This window comes from Anastrepha ludens, chromosome 4, assembly GCF_028408465.1.
Source record: "Anastrepha ludens isolate Willacy chromosome 4, idAnaLude1.1, whole genome shotgun sequence".
In the NCBI taxonomy this organism is placed as follows: domain Eukaryota; kingdom Metazoa; phylum Arthropoda; class Insecta; order Diptera; family Tephritidae; genus Anastrepha; species Anastrepha ludens.
Window position 1 is genome coordinate 23,772,234 of NC_071500.1, and position 16,713 is coordinate 23,788,946.

The 16,713-nt window shown below is 36.7% G+C and overlaps 1 protein-coding gene across 3 annotated transcripts in view; it reads left to right on the forward strand.

Annotated features, from left to right (window-relative positions):
- LOC128860851 (rab GTPase-activating protein 1-like) overlaps positions 1–16,713 on the forward strand; it is a 37,978-nt gene that overhangs the window by 6,353 nt on the left and 14,912 nt on the right. For 2 of the 3 annotated variants that reach the window (XM_054098616.1, XM_054098615.1), the window contains exons 8-11: positions 58–161; positions 540–1,259; positions 3,068–3,535; positions 4,269–4,946. In XM_054098616.1, the coding sequence (XP_053954591.1) occupies positions 58–161; positions 540–1,259; positions 3,068–3,535; positions 4,269–4,481 (1,505 nt within the window). In that variant the 3' untranslated portion in view covers positions 4,482–4,946. Of the gene's footprint in view, positions 1–57; positions 162–539; positions 1,260–3,067; positions 3,536–4,268; positions 4,947–16,713 lie in introns of those variants that run through there. The other variant, XM_054098618.1, reaches the window with a different exon arrangement.

Here is a 16,713-nt window from a genome sequence, read left to right on the forward strand (position 1 = left end):
GTGGTTCTTTAGACAACATTTTATACTTTACCCAACGCATTCGTTTTAAATATGTAGGTCAAGACTCATTATTCAAGGTATCAAAAGCATATGCGGTCTATGACAGTGAAGTTGGTTATTGTCAAGGTTTGAGTTTTATCGCCGCAAGCCTGTTGTTGCACGTAAGTTGTAAAGCATTAGATTAGGGGTCTCTTAGTGTCTAGCACGATTGCAGGAGTTGCAAAAATCCGATACTAAAATATGCAAGAGTTGTAATAAGAGCAAAGCAACAAACAACTGGAAAATATATGAAAATTATTTGTCATGCTACGATTCACAGCCTGAAGATATACATAGGTTTCGTTGTTGCATATTTTGCAGATATCTTGTTGCTTGCACTTTGTTGTTCTGTCGTTGCCTGCGATACAATTTGTGTAATACAAGCACTGTGCAAGGGTTTTGCAAGACTAAGAGAATCTCCCCTATTATAATCATAATTTATACTGTATTATATACGAACATGTATAACATTGTTTCATAATATCTGTTCATCTATTTAGATGCCCGAAGAAGATGCATTTTGTGTGCTGGTTTCTCTCATGTACGATTTTGGGTTACGTGACTTGTATAAGCAAGGCTTTGAGGTACTCTATTTGCGCCTCTATCAACTCGATCGTTTTATCAAGGATCAATTGCCCAAATTGCATGAACATTTTGCGGCATGTGGCATTGAGACGCACATGTACGCCTCACAATGGTTTCTCACACTCTTCACGGCACGTTTTCCCCTGTGCTTTGTATTTCATGTACTCGATGTGTTCCTTCTGGACGGTGTTATTTTGCTTTTCCAAGTTGCTGTGACGTTGCTTTCCATTTGTGAGGCTGACTTGCGTCAACTTGATTTTGAGGGTATACTAAAATATTTCCGCGTAACGTTGCCGAAAAAATGTCGAAGCCCTAGCCAAGCACGCCGAGTTATGAAAATGGCTTGCGAACGTAAAATTAAGAAATTGAAGCAATACGAAGAAGAATTTCTATTGAAAAAGCAGCACAAAGAACGTATGGAGAAAGAAGCTCAAGTTTATGAGAATCGTTTTGGGGAAGAAAAGCGAAAATTACAAGCGGAGATCGATGATCTCCAGAAAAAGTTGAGCGAGGCTAATGAACGGGCAATAGAAAAAGAGAAGAAACACACAGGCATTATACAGGACTATAAGCAAATAATACAACGATTAGAACATGATACGACAAATTTGAATGAGACAGTAGGAAATGTAATGGTAAGTAATAGGATGTTAAAAAGTATCTTGTATATTATTATTATTTATCATTATTAAAAAAAATAAATAAATTAAGCACTTAGTATAACTTAAGAGCAATAGCTGCCAAGGCTATCAGCCATCAGAAAATTACAAACGTGCATTATCAGAAAAAAGAAATACTTGAGAGATCGGGATGATGCAGAATTTAGATAGGTATTGGGATAGTTTTTATTAAACTGAGTCGACGTTTAGCTCATTTAAGTCGAGTGCACTCGTACAGTATATATTTCAATGTTTTAGTCCATTTGGCAGATCGGTCACCAGATAGAATGTGTTGTGGGCGCATTCGATGTGACCAAGACGGGATGCTGGGATGAGAGAAAGTGTGAATGAGCTCTTTCGAAATAGTAGTCGGATAAATTGTGTCTCTGAGGAGTAATAGTGGGCACGAAACACCAATTGATAGAAATAGTTGTTTTCTAATGGCGGACGCTCCACGACAGGCAATGGCAACTTGTTTGTCTTTCTCTTTTACTCTTTTTACGTTGTTTTTTTGAGAATAAAGCTAGAGGAAGTACCCTGGATGCCATTCTGCTCTTTGAATCAGTCGTCTAATTTATTTGCTGACGAAATTACAGTTTTGCATTAACCTTTAGGACTTCTCCAGGTACAATGTTAATTCAGTTTTGGAACTTCGATATGTTTGCCTTTTTGGTTTGTATTTCGAAGAGTTGCTGTTAATGTTTCCGTATGGTTTTTTGAATCTCTGAATTTGTTCTAGGAATTGCTATTAAACTTGGAACGGACGATGCATATTTTCACATTGACACGTTTCGACACATTTTGATTTTTGGGCCTATTAACATTGCTCTATATTCTGGTTATTAAGGAATTTGGGATAGTCGATTCGGTACACTTTTCAAAATGTTGCTTCTTTTCTATTTTCTATTTTCAATTCAATACGTTATTGGTCTTTTTAAAATTTTACATTTTGTGTAGCTTTGAATTTCTGCAGGGCTTTAATTTTTTCTGCCTTTCTTTCTCTCTGCACCAGGCCACGACACGATACCATCGGAATACCAGCTCCTTATTTTGATCGTGTGTTTGATGCTGTATTACATAAATAGCCGGAGTAGATTTTTTGGAGTGTTGGAGTGAAATAATTGTTGCATTGGGATTCCTGTAAGGTGCTAAAGGGTGGCTTAGATTGTTTTATGAGCGCCTGTAGTTCGGAATAATTGTTTATAAGGCCTTTCATATTCCTCTAGAGAATACAGAAGTCTATATCGATGTGAGCAAGATATTCAATTTAGTTTAGAGTGAACCAGATGTTTTTTTTTGCTGTTACTGTGAATGTACTAAAGATATTCTTCCGAAGAGTTCGTGGATTCATCTAGGTTTTTCGTATAATATTCATTGTTGGCAATGTTTATGAAGAAGGCTTACCTTGGGGCCTGTTGAGTTCGTATCGAATGGGTTATTGCGGATGGAAAGAGCTCTAAGATTAGTAGATTACCCTCTCTTATCTGCAGAGTCGACTCTATTTCAGTTGTTATGACTTCGATGCATTTTTTAATGGCAAACGAGAGGGGAATGTTGGAAATGTTGTAGCAGCATAAATAAAGGGATCCGGCTGCGGACTGTCACTTCAGCAGCATTTCTTCAAACATTTGTCGGGCACATTTATGTGCCTACAACGACAACGGTTTGAATATGAAAAGAAGAATAAAATAAAAAATTAACGCAGCTCTAAGTTAATTTAGTCGTTTTTAAATAAATCAATTTACCACATCGCCTTAAGTAAAATAACATTTATTCTCCCGTAGAATATCGTTTCCAAGTGCAAGAATTGTGTACAACAAATGGAGAATACTGACCACAGTGTAAAACTACCGACGCTGACAACCAGAAGCAGCAGCGTTAAATCCACGCAACGAGGCTGCAACAAGCAAGCCATAGATGCTCCACTTGGTCCACTGGATCCAATAAATGTAGCTACACAACGTATACGTGAGCTTGAGCTAGAATTGGCGCAAGCAAAGTTGGCACATGTTGAAGCTGAATGCCGCAATCAAGATTTGCATCATCAATTGAACGCCATAAACGCTGAAATGCATTCCAACCGCAACAGTTGGCAACCGTGGCTATCTAAAACTCTCAATTCCTTACAAGAGAAGGTAACAACACGGAGCAGTCGCGACGCCGCATTGCCAACATTCCAATCATATACGCAACATGCATCTGCTAGTGCATCAGCGGCTGGTAGTGAAACGAACTCGCCTAGCAGTAATCAGGTATCTTGAAGAGGGTATCAAAAATATTGTTTTCAATATAATTTTCCAAAAGTCTTGTTTGAAGCGCCAGTATGAACTAATATGCCTTCATACATACCTATATAATAATAGTTTTAATGATGTCGCTTAAATTTATAATTTTTTCATCACATGACAATATAAAACGTACATAAATAAGATAGCACCAAATATCGATTCATTCATTCAAATCGATTTCACTTATTTCTTTTGAAATTATAAACAAAAAAAGTTTATTTGCAATCTTTACTTTTATTCAGTAACACAAATTTTATATGTAACTCTGCTTGTAAGTTAAGCTCGAATTTACCTTTTACGTTGCGTTTCTTCTACTAAAATACCTTAATGCTCGTTTCATTCGAAGCAGCATACGTTGTTTGCATCGTTTAATGAGTATTTATGTACTTATGTGCAAACACGGTTTTATATACATACATACATATTAAAATTGGAATTATTTTGATGTTATTTTTAGCTCCATTGTTTTCTTAATATACAAATATATTTTAGTTTAATGCATTCAGTAGTTAGTACATACATACCATACATACATAAATACATACGAATCCGATACAATATTGTTATTACAATACGATTTTACACAATTTTGGCTTAATTGAAAAATGTTTTCACACATTAAAAATATAAACAAAAAACAAATTGGATTTACAATGCATTTCAATTGTCTTGTTTTTAAATGCTTATCGTTTTGTAGGAGTTTAAAGCCTTTTCAGTGGGAGGCTCACCGAAATTGCCAGCAAAATTACAGACCGTCAAACTTCGCAATAGTATTGATAGTTTGCGTAACATTGTCGTGCCGTTGGAGAACAGTGCAGGGCGTGCGATTGGTGTTGGTGCAAGTGCTAGTGCGAATGTTGGCGTGGGCGTGGCTGATCACTTTCGGCAACACCTACAACCATCAACTTAAATATCGACGTAGAATTGAAAAAAAAACATTTAAATTTATTTAAAGGCATTCATTTGAAATATACATAAATATATGCTTAATTTTAGCATACATACCTACATAAATTTGCATATAACAACAAGTATGCATATAACAACAAGAATCACAATATGAAACGACATTGGTCATTATAAATTATCAAAGGTATAACAGACATACATAAGTATGTAGGTACATACATATTTACATGCAGAGAGGAGGGTTGTGCATATAGAAAATGCAATTGCAACATTTTTTTAGCAAATATTTTATTCCTAGATACTACCTAATACAATTTTTTTCTTCACAATGATGTTTGCAGATTTACGCGCAACCCTGCAAAACATACAATTTTGGCTTTTCGATTGAAATACATTCATTTTCTAAAATAAGCGAAATTAGTTTTTAAGTAGAATATGTTACGAGTAAAAGTAATAAATACATACCTAAATACACACATACAGTGAACCAAAAAAAAAAAACTTGTACACCAAACGGTTTTGTCTTTGACATGCATTATCTCTAAAACCATTTATCGCTTTGGAGAGGGAGCCGCTTGGCGGGCGAGCATCGCTGAGGACGAGCGGTAATGAAGTGCGCAATAAAGAAAATAAATACGTTGAACGTTATAAAAACTAAGGCTTTATTTAAGGGGGAACACCACTGTGATATTTCCAAAACATCGATTTTGTTTTGCATTTTCTTGAAAGTAAATAGGTATATTCAAAAATATGTTAAAAAAATTTTAACTAAAAATGTTGAAAATTTACGAAGTTATATCAGTTTTTTATGACGCCATTGCATTAATATTAATAACAATTGTAATTTTTAATATTTTTAATAAAAATTTGTGTCAGTATAGTTGAATATATGTTAAATAAATTATAATTTATTCGATCCTCAAATAATCATCCCTACTTATAAAAAAAATTCATGAAAATCACTTAATTTTCACGCGTTCACAGTGGTGTTCCCCCTTAACGCAAGAAAAAATTTTCATAAAATCAAAAAATAATTATAAACAAACAAATTGAAAAAAAGCAACAAAAAGAAGCTTGGTTGTATTTATGTATACGTTTTATATACCGGCATTGTGTGGTATCGTACAAATTGGCGTAGCAATGCCGCCATCTTCCGTCTTATCAGATTCAAAGTAATATTCGTGAGAACTGTCACTATCCACTGTATCATCTCTAGATCGCTTCATCATCATGCGTAGGATAAAATAGGAAATATATAAAAAGCCTGATGGTTTCTCTGGCAGAGACCCTGAGAGATTGAATTGAAGAACTGAAATTCGTTCTGACTCTACCGTCGTCTTATATCGTAAGTTTACATTATAAGAAAGATAAGACTTCATCGCTAATGGCCCCTAATATATTTGAATGAAAACGTCATTCTTTTACTATACCTATGTGTATCTTATGGCTCAGAACGACAGCCGTCGCGAGCCTTACAGCTACGAACCAATTTGGGCGGCTAAATGCCGGCATGCGTCCGCAACGGTAAAACAGCTTGGGCGGCTATATGCCGACACTCTTCCCCAAAGGGTTAAACTTAAAAGTTGCAACCAAAAGTAACTAAATGGCTGTTTTATTTTCCTTCCATTAAATAAAAAAATAAATTAGTAGAAACAACTTATTTTGAAACAAACCTTTAAAGATATGCAAGTAAACAAGAAAGCACTCGCGAAATAGGCGAAATTGTTAAAATCCACATACAACGGTGCTGTGTATGATTACCAAGTACAAGAAAAACGGTGGAGTAGGAACAGCAGGTGGCAGCTTAATTTGCTCGTTGTATTAAAAGGACCGAAAAATTTCCCATTTAGTTATCGCTAAAATGTAGAAAGAAGCTGCCATTACATAAGTCTATCCTCAAAGTGTGCGAAATTTTTTACATTCTCTTATACTTATTTCCAGCGAATGTATCCACCGCGATAATGCCTTTCGGGATACTGTAATTTTTACAGATGAGTCCAAGTTTAATTTATTTGGTTTGATGTGCGTCGGTTTGCTGGGTGCAAGTAGGGTTAAGCGCTGAACACCAAAAATCTGAATAAGACTGTAAGGCACAGAGTAAGCAGCGTCATGGGGTGCAATTGACATAAAAGGTGAGGGTAATCTTGTCTTCATCAACGGAATAATGAACAAATTGGACTACCAAGCAATTTTGACAATTATTGGACTCAATCGGCTTCCTAAAAAGTAATTGTTTTGGTTTGCAACTTTAACGTTTAAATGGTTTTAGAGGAAAGAAATGTCAAAGCTAAAACTCCTTGGCGTTGAAGTTTTATTTTTGGTTTACTGTTAATACATTACATTTCATAGGCAAAAAATATGCATGACGCGAAATTTCCAAAATATTATGCTTCATCAAATTCGAAAGGAATCAATAATTCTAAGAAATACATTTGTTTTCAACAAAGACAAAAATATGTTTTTCGCCTTGAAGCTTTTATGTATACAGATTTTGTATTCTTATTGAATTGTTATGAATTTGTTTTGTAAAAATTCTCACACCCAAAGTACGCAACATACATGGATATGAAGCATTTCAACGGAGAAGAAACTGGGAAACAAGTGCGCATAATATAAAGGGTGGTTTAAACACAAATTTCTTTTAGTTCTATTTTTGTTTTTACACTTCGTTCTTTCTTTCTCGCTCGAAATTTAAACTATCAGTGAATATCACACCTCCACGGAAAAAAATAAGTCGCTTTTGCTTAGTACTCCTACTTATTTCCAAAGCGATGGTTTGTTAATGATCCCTTATTTCGTTTAGCGCGTATTGGTCGAAGATCAATAGCGGTTTATCGTTAAGATGAGTGAAACTAAAATCATTGTAGTAATATTAATTTTTGTTAGCGATATTCCGCCATTTTTGGGATTTTATTTGCACTTATACATATTTGAGACGGAATAATTTGGTGTACTTTGAATATGTTAAGAGAAATCTTGGAGAAATACTTAAAAATAAAAATATAAGCGAGCGGTAATTGTTGGAACTCTATAGCATAAACAATTTCTTCAGCAATTATAAAAATACATGCATATATCGGGTGTTTTTTTTTTTAGCTCTATGAGAACTATCGATATCGATGGCATATGGTGTGACAGCTGAGAATGGCATACGGTGCTGACATTTCTGCTCAGTAAGGTTTGGCAAGTCATCATGAATCCTTTAACGCCAGATGAATTCCACAACGCTGCTAAATTGTGGAAATTTACTTTGAAGAAGATAAATCTGGTTGCGAAGGTTCTAGAGCAAAGTGTTGAAGAAGACACCGAAATGTCGATTCATCGTCCTTTTCAACTTTTTGGCCTTTGTCCTTCGACTACGTCGTAAATTTTACGAAACGATCGTGGATGACGTGCCTATAAAATGCTGCTCGTGCAAGAATTGAAGCCAAATGACCATTGTTTGGTTCGCATTTTGCTTATTTGGCTTATAGATTTATTATTCAGATTTATTGGAAAAAGCAGTCAAAAATTTGGGCTATGAAATTATCTACAAGATTCATTCCAACAATATTTCTGTTATTTCTTTTTATTATCATTTGAAGTTCTCAAGCTCTTCCAAAAACACCCGATGCTTATATATATTATATAATATATTTAAAACTTGATAAACAAATCAAGAGTGAGTTGGGTTAAAAAATAATACAAAGCACTTCATATGCGTGTGTTTTGTATACAAATTAAGTATTTACGTGGTATAAACTCGTACATATAAAATACTCAATTGCATTAGTAATAAGCTTTAGTGCGATGCATGGCTTCATAAAAATCTATCTAACAGCACGATGCAACACAAAAATAATGAACGGAATATTAGAACATTTAAAAATGATTTCAATGCAGATCTGCCAGACAAATGTAGCGCCTTTCAAGTGGAGATCGTGGCTATCGGGAGGGCAGATAGTCTTCTAAATTTATAATAACGCAATTCGGTTAGCAAATTTCAAATGAAATCCAAATGTCTGTGGTTACTGATATCGTTGGAACACGTTAATGCCTATTTTCGCTGAGTTTCTAGACGTAGTTGTATCGATGGAATGAAATAGGGCATTAGATGCTTAGATTGCACTTGATAATGTATTTTAGTGAAGCAGATACCTTTGTCGCGGCCGCCGTATTCGAATGGGTTGGTGCGTGACTATCATTCGGAATTCACAGAGAGAACGTAGGTTCGAGTCTCGGTGAAACACCAAAATTAAGAAAAACATTTTTCTAATAGCACTCGCCCCTCGGTAGGTAATGTCAAACCTCTGAGTGTATTTCCGCATTGAAAAAGCTTCTCATAAAAAATATTTGCCGTTCGGAGGCGGCTTGAAACTGTAGGTCCCTCTATTTGTAGAACAACATCAAGACGCACACCACAAATAGGAGGAGGATCTCGGCCAAACACCCAATTATATATTTGTATATATATATAGATACCTCTGTACAACGGAACTACGATTTACTATAGAAAACTAAACGAATATACCTACCATACCATTTAAAAAAAGGTCACAAGGCAGCGTAGTTTCAAATTAGGCAGGAAAAATATAGATGCCCAATAAATCCACGCTGATGAATCACTAAGTATCTGAAAGTTGAAATAAGAATATTCTAAAAAACGTTTTATTTCCAACATATTCTTTTAGCTCGTTTCACCAAACGTTTATTTAACTTTTCGATGCACTCCAAATCAACGATAACACAAATCTCTTAGCGCCGAGCCATCCTTAAATTTAGAAACAGAAAAAAGTCGAAAAGAGCTAATTCGGGAGAGTACGATTAAGTTGTGTGAGGGAGCAGTTTTAAAATTGCAGCGTGGTAACTTTTGCCTCAAGACTGCCTCAAAACGTAGTATAGTATAATAATCGATTAGGAATGATCCAAGCATATACTACTTCATCAACGTGTTGGCTCACAGACCCATTTTGCTCTTCTTTGATTTCGATTCACTGCACTGTTGCTTGGTCTCTGGTGTGTTGTGATGTCTCTAATTCGGATTTGAGGCTTATAGAACATATGCGTTTGCCCACCGTAATGCGAACACTGCATATGTAAGCTTTGGACAAATTTTAGTTCGCTGCCTCAGTCCGATTTGATTAATTCCAATTATTTGGATCTTAAATAGCTTTGAATACGCTAAAGACTGAAGGTATCTACAATATATAATTAGTGGTGGTTAACAAATAACCAATTTTTACCGAGGTCGGGGAGGCTTTTCACCGAGGTCAAAAAGCTGCCGAAGCAGCTCGGGACATTTGCGACGTGTGTGGAGAAGGTGTCGTAGGCGAGCGGCAGATCTTCTCGATAAAAAAACGTCTCAAATCACTTTTGAAGGAGAAAGGTCGGCAAACCAGTCGTGAATTGGTGGAAAAAATGAACTGCGATCATAAAACGATTCTCAATAACCTTCATTCAATGCGATTTTCCGAAAAATTGGGAGCCTGGGCGCCTTACGAGCTCAACGAAAAGAAAGTCGCCTTAAAATTGCTTCTTTGCCCGCCATCGGACAACGCGGTCATGAGCAGCGCTTTTTGTACCGAATCGTCGCAGGAGATGAGAAATGGTGCGTATATATACATCAATATGAAGAAAAGAAAGTAGTCGGTGGCACAAGGAAATACGCCAAAGCCGAGTGTCAAGCCGTATCTTTATCCAAAGCAGATCATGATATGTGTTTGGTAGGATTGCGAGGGCATGGTGCACTGGGAAATGCTCCAAAAGAATGCCACAGCCATCAACAAATTGGTCGAGAGGTGAGAAGAGGTTGTAAGCTGCAACGGCGAATATAGAATTGTTTAACTTATTGATATAATTATTGTTTTTTATTGAAATAAAAGTCTTCGGTAAAAACGCTACGAACTTATTCCCCAACCCAATAAAATCGGTCACAGACGCCAAGAACAATAAAATGGGTAATATTTGCCGGAATTGTTGATTAGTAGAACCAAATGAGGTACAAAATTTTGTTTTTCTGTGGAATAAGTTTGAAAAGAAATGTTAAAGTTATACATATACATATAACTGACCTTACACCCTTTATTCGGTGTTTGGCTGAGCTCCTCTTTCCATTTGTGGTGTGCGCCATGATGCTGTTCCGCAAAAGGAGTTTCACACTGCCTCCGATAGGCAGATGAATTTTTATGAGGAGTTTTTTCATGGCAGAAATACACTCGGAGGTTTGGCATTATCTGCCGGGGAGCGACCGCTGTTAGAAAAAACTTTCTATAATTTCGTGCGTCACGTCCGAAGATTCTAACTTCGGCACTGCCGAATGGTCTGGCACTACTCGATTCGGCTACGGCGGTGAATTTTTGGAATAAGGTTCCGATTTTTCATAGGAATTTGATAGTGTAAAATTTGGATTTTTTTTGCCCGTCAAATTCAACCAAACATATAATAGAAATTCGTATTCGAAATGTTCAAAATTTCATTACTCGGTAAACTTATTCATGTAATCTTGACAACGATCCTGTTTTCGAAGTCTGGTTAATCTTAGACCTACATTTTTTGCAGATCTAGTTACTATTAATATTTAAAGAGATATATTTACACGTAAGATGTTTGATCCGGGGGGATGCCTGTTTTTTATCCGTTTCCTTTCGCAGATTCGATTTTAAAAATGTAGGTATATAATCGTGCATGCCTTATCGAGCGGTGTGTAGATGGTGTTAGTGGTACCACCGCTAAATTTTAGGCTTTCATTTAATTTTACCAGATCGCTTACACTCTATAGTCATTTTTTTACGAGAGCGAAAATTTAGATGAATACCCCATCAAAGTTTCTGTTTAATGAAATTTCGACAAGAAAAAAATATCAAATAATATATATATATATACACCATGTGTTTTAATATTTCTCAAATAAGTATGAATGTATGTTCTCTCGGCAAGCAAAGGTAAAACTCCGAGAACGATTCAACATGACAAAACTCGATTCATACATAAATGTATATATTTTCTCAATGTGTTGCATGGTGTTATCAAAGCTTGAAATAAACAAACAAACAAACAAATAAAATAAGTAATCCTATTGCATATGTATGTGATTCATATATGGAACAGTTTATATAATATATATACATACATACATATATTCACAGCGCTGCGCAATATTCACGCCTCTTTAATTCGAAGTACTTATTACGTGAAGTCATAGCAACATATGTACGCAAATTAACCGACGTATGTATGCATTTATTTAGTATTAATGAAGATGAATAAAATTCTCAAACGTATATACATACATATATAAAATTGTAAAATACTAGTTTCATTTCTATCGACATGTAGTTCTATTTTTAAATAAGTAATACCTACAGAGGCAAAATTAATGTCCGATGCATGCACGTGAACCAGAGTTGACTTCAGCATAATAAAAGAACAAGAAATGAAAAATTACATACAAGGTGAAGTCCAAAATAAACAAGACTGGCGTCATAAAAATGTTTTTGATGCCACCATCTTTGAATTGGTGAAATGTTGATGGCGATGATTGTCTATCTCGTGCCAGAGTTCATGAGTGGTTTACACGTTTCAGAGATGGTTGTGAGGACATAAATGACAATGAACATACGGGCCGCCCAAAATCAGTAATTACCGGAAACTCCGTCGAAATTGTTAGTAAATTTATCAAAAATGAACTGAAATCATCGTTGAAATTCATGGAATTGGAGTTGAGTAACTCCAAAACATCGATTTATCGCATTTTAACTGATCATTTGAGCTTACGAAAGGTCAGTACACGTTTCATTCCGCACAAGTTAACTGGGGACCAAAAATTTGTCAGAATTGAACATTCGAAATACCTCATTAAAGAGGCGAGAAAAGTCGAGAATTTCCTTCACAACATATTAACTGGTTATGAAACGTGGTGTTTCCAACATGAACCTGAAACTAAGCGTCAAAGTGCCGAGAGGAAGGCTCCAGACGAGCCACCACCCAATAAATCGCGTTTGGAGAAGTTAAAAATCAAATCGATGCTCATTTGTTGTTACGATTCCAAGGTAATTGTCCACAAGGAGTTCGTGCCAATGGACCAAACCGTGCAATTTTCTATGTTGGCGTTTTGAAGCGTTTGTTGCATCGTTTTCGTCGAATTCGCCGTGAATATCGCGAAGGGGGAAGCTGGCGCTTATTGCATGATAATGCACCATCTCATCGATCCATTCTTGTGACTGATTTTTTGACTAGAAATCGCGTTTTAACCATCAATCACTTACCGTGTTCGCCTGGTATGGCGCCACGTGACTTCTACCTATTCGGATAGTTGAATTTGGCCATGAAAGGAAAACGTTTTGCGTCCGTAGAGGCCATCCAAAAGGCTTGTACCGACATCCTGAAGAGACTATTTTGAATAAATAAACTCGAAGTTATCAGAACAAAGCTTCTGCCGTGTCTCTTTTATCTCAGTCTTGTTTATTTTGGACGTCATCTTGAACATATTTCATACAGCCTAAAATGGTGATTCTAATGATTAATTTATAGTCTAAAAGGTTGTTATTTTATTTTTTAATGGGATAGTTTTACACAACCACCGTGACAAAGAAGGTTCTTGAGTGACTACCATTCAGTTCATTCTGTGGACATGAAAAATCTAATAATAGGAACAGTTTCTTCAGTCATTTCACTGATCACTGTTGATGGAAATATTCGGAGCCAATGCAGGAAAAATTAGTTGAGACTTTTGCACCCGCGTGATTTGCATCTTCCTCTAACTAATGAATTTTACCAATAAATTAAACATTGCTTAGATGGCACTTCAACCATATGTCGGTTTCGGCCGAATCTAAAACATTGCGCCATCTAGCTCGGTTCGCTGCTTGCTGGCGCCAGTTGATGACACCGAGTACTGCCAGGTTATACCTCACTTTATCTCCCTAACGGATGTTGGGACCTCCTCGTCGCCCACCAGTAGGGTCCCTCTCGAAGGACTTCGGTGCCGGAGCACTTTCGTTCATTCTCAAGACATGGCGCAGACAGCGCCACCGCTGTATTTTAATACGCTTCAATATGTCCATATCTCGGTAAAGCTCATACAGCTCGCTGTTCCATCGGATACGCGAAGAGGACCAAGGATTTTTCGGAGAATTCTTCTCTAGAACGCTCCCAGTGCTCTCCCATCAGTTGTCGTCATCGTCCAAGCTTCTGCGCCATATACAAGGTGGGGGATGATTAGGCTTTTGTTTTCGTTTTTCGCGAGAGGGCTCCTACTTCTCAATTGCCTACTGAGCCCGAAGTAAGACTGAGCGGTTGCCAACAGTGACGTGTTGTCCAAGATGCGAGGAAGCCTTGTATGTTGCCAGTATGTACTTTGTTTTACTCTCGTCCACCGTAAGACCAACTTTTTCTGCTTCCTTCTTCAGACTGGAGTATGCTGAGCATAAGGCGCGGCTGTTCAGGTCGACAATATCAATATAGCATGACACTTTTGTAGTAAGTAGTGCCAAAGCGGTTTAACTCAGCAGCACGTATATTTTTTTCCAGTAGGATATTGAAGAAATCACATGAAAGGGGATCGCCTTGTCTGAAACCTCGTTAGGTATCGAATGGCTCGGAGAAGTCCTTGTATGTGACGTTAATAAGGCTAGTCCCACGGTAATTTGCGCAGTTTGTAGGATCACCCTTCTTGAGGATTGGATACGCTTAAGTTATAGTCGTTGGACATGCAATCATCCGACCATATTTTGCAGAGTAGCTGGTGCATGCGGTGTGCTAGCTCTTTGTCTCCAGCTTCGAATAGTTCTGCCGGTAGTCCGTCGGCTCCTGTGGATTTATTATATTTTAGCCGTGATATCACTATTCGAATATATTTAAGGTCGGGTAGAGTTATGACTAATTCGTCGTCCACGACTGTAGTATCGGTCTCAACCTCATTGTCCACACTGCTACTGCCACCGTTTAGCAGTTGTGCGAAGTGATTCCTCCATAACTCAAGTATTCCCTGGACTTCTGGCAAACATATGTATGTAGCTCACTCCAATGCTTCTTTCTAGTCAACGATGAAGTAAATATTCTTCACATATGACAGATTACAATTTACAGTAGGTTCTGTTTTTATGCGGCTTTTTTTTATGCGGTTTTGAAATAGTGCGGTTTTTTTTAAATTACAAAATGCATGTCGACCTATCGGGAATTGTACATATAAACAAGATTCTAAACCAGCTAAGCAAAAACTCATCACAGAAATGCTAACCCTACAAGTATGGAACCGCCTGCATAACTATCTAGATCAGACGTGTACAATTCCCCAAGTGACGAAAGTGATTTTACGCCAAATTCTAAACGAATGCGCAACATGTGGGTATTGTCTGATTCTATTTCTGACTTAAATTTATTTTTCGATTCTGACGTTTCTTAAATAAAGATATAATTTTCAAAAATACAATATTTTGTTTATGCGATTTTATTTAATTATTTCAGATTCATGCGGTCTATGGAACGTATCTATAGTTATAATATGGGACTAGTGCCCTTTTTTATGTGATTTTATTACATTATTTCAGATTTATGCGGTTTTAGCATTTGAAACGTATCTATAGTTTTACTATAGAACTAGTAGCTTTTTTTATGCTGTTTTTTTTATGCTGTTTCTTGCGGAACGTATCTACCGCATAAAAACAGAACCTACTGTATGTAATTTTTAGTAACACCTGGCTAATAAAACTTGATGTAAATACATACCTATGTATTTCGAATAAATGAGAATCGAAAATTATTTTTTTTCGTTGTATGTTCTTAACATTTCATAAACAACAATAACAAAAAATAATTGTATGGATTAGTTTATATCATCTAATCCTTGTAGGACAATTTCCAAAAGATACGAGGTGTGCTCAAAAAGTCTCGCGGATTTTGTGTTTTTTTTTCAAAAATTATTTATTTATTCATTAATATCTATTTTGTCCCCTTCAAAGTAATCCCCATGAGATATTATGCACTTGTGCCAAGTTTTTTCCAATCTTCGAAGCACTTCAAAAAATCGTTTTTTTATCTTGTTCAGCTCCGCCTTCGATGCCGTCTTTATCTCAGCAATCGTAGCGTAGCGTCGTCCTTTCATGGGCCTCTTCAGCTACGGGAACAAGAAAAAGTTACAGAGTCCAACAATCTCATCTCATTAGAAATATTCCTGCGATGCTGCTTTTGGTCGAAATTGAGCAGTTTTGGTATGAATTTTGCGGCGGCCAAGTGGTGCGAAGTGTAACCAATTAAAAAGACCATCAATTTAGTTTGGAAAATTACTTTTATTCAATTCGGAGTAAAAAATGTGTGAAAATAATACAAAATTAAAAACAAATTTACTTTTGCTCGATATGACCACCTTTTGCCTTGAATTGCAAGCTGCCCGAATGTGACTTGCAGGTTGTTTTGGGCCCACTCACGGACAAAGGCTTTTTTCAGCGCCTCGAAGCTGGTGAAACTTTTAGTTTGGACCTGGCTCTCTAAATGGCCCAAAGAGAATAATTCGTCGGATTCCCGTTAGGTCAATTTGAGAGCCATTGTTAAGACGTTATGAAGTTCGGAACGTTGTTTTTTTAGCCATTCTTGGTTCACTCGAGCTTTGTGAGACGGTGCTGAGTCCTGTTGAAACGTCTATGGTCTGCCACCGGAATGTTTGCCTGGCCACGGCTTCAAAGCAACTTCCAGCATACTTTCCCGATAATATTTCGCATTTACCTAGGCTCGATGAAAACGATTGAAGAGCGCCCATCTGCGGTTACAGAGCCCAAGCCATTAACTGTGGCGGGTGCTGCCTCTTGGTGACCAATAGAGGACTCAAATTCTCGTATGAACGGTCGGTCAAATAAACCCTATCGTTTTGGGAGTTTACGAAGTGCTCAATTTAAAAAATTTTCTCGTGAAAAAACACAATGTTTGGAAATTGACCGCTTTCGGCCTGCAAATTAACTCTTTCGCTCTCTCAAGTCGGACTTCTTTCCCAATTCAATAAATTTTTAACGTACCAACAAACTTCAGCTGAGAAACGGAAATTTTATGAGTTTTATTTACAGTATTCAGCATGGAATGAAACAATTTATGCATTTTAAGAAAAGTCGATTATTCACGCACCAGGCCTGAAGCCTAGCCAGATCAGGCAGAGGTGACCAGCAATGAGTCATTCTTGCTGTTATAGAGTAGACCTTCAGGTCGTCTTTGAAATTTAAGAAATATTTGTCTTTTTCCAATCATTAATAAATTTTCCCGAATATCAG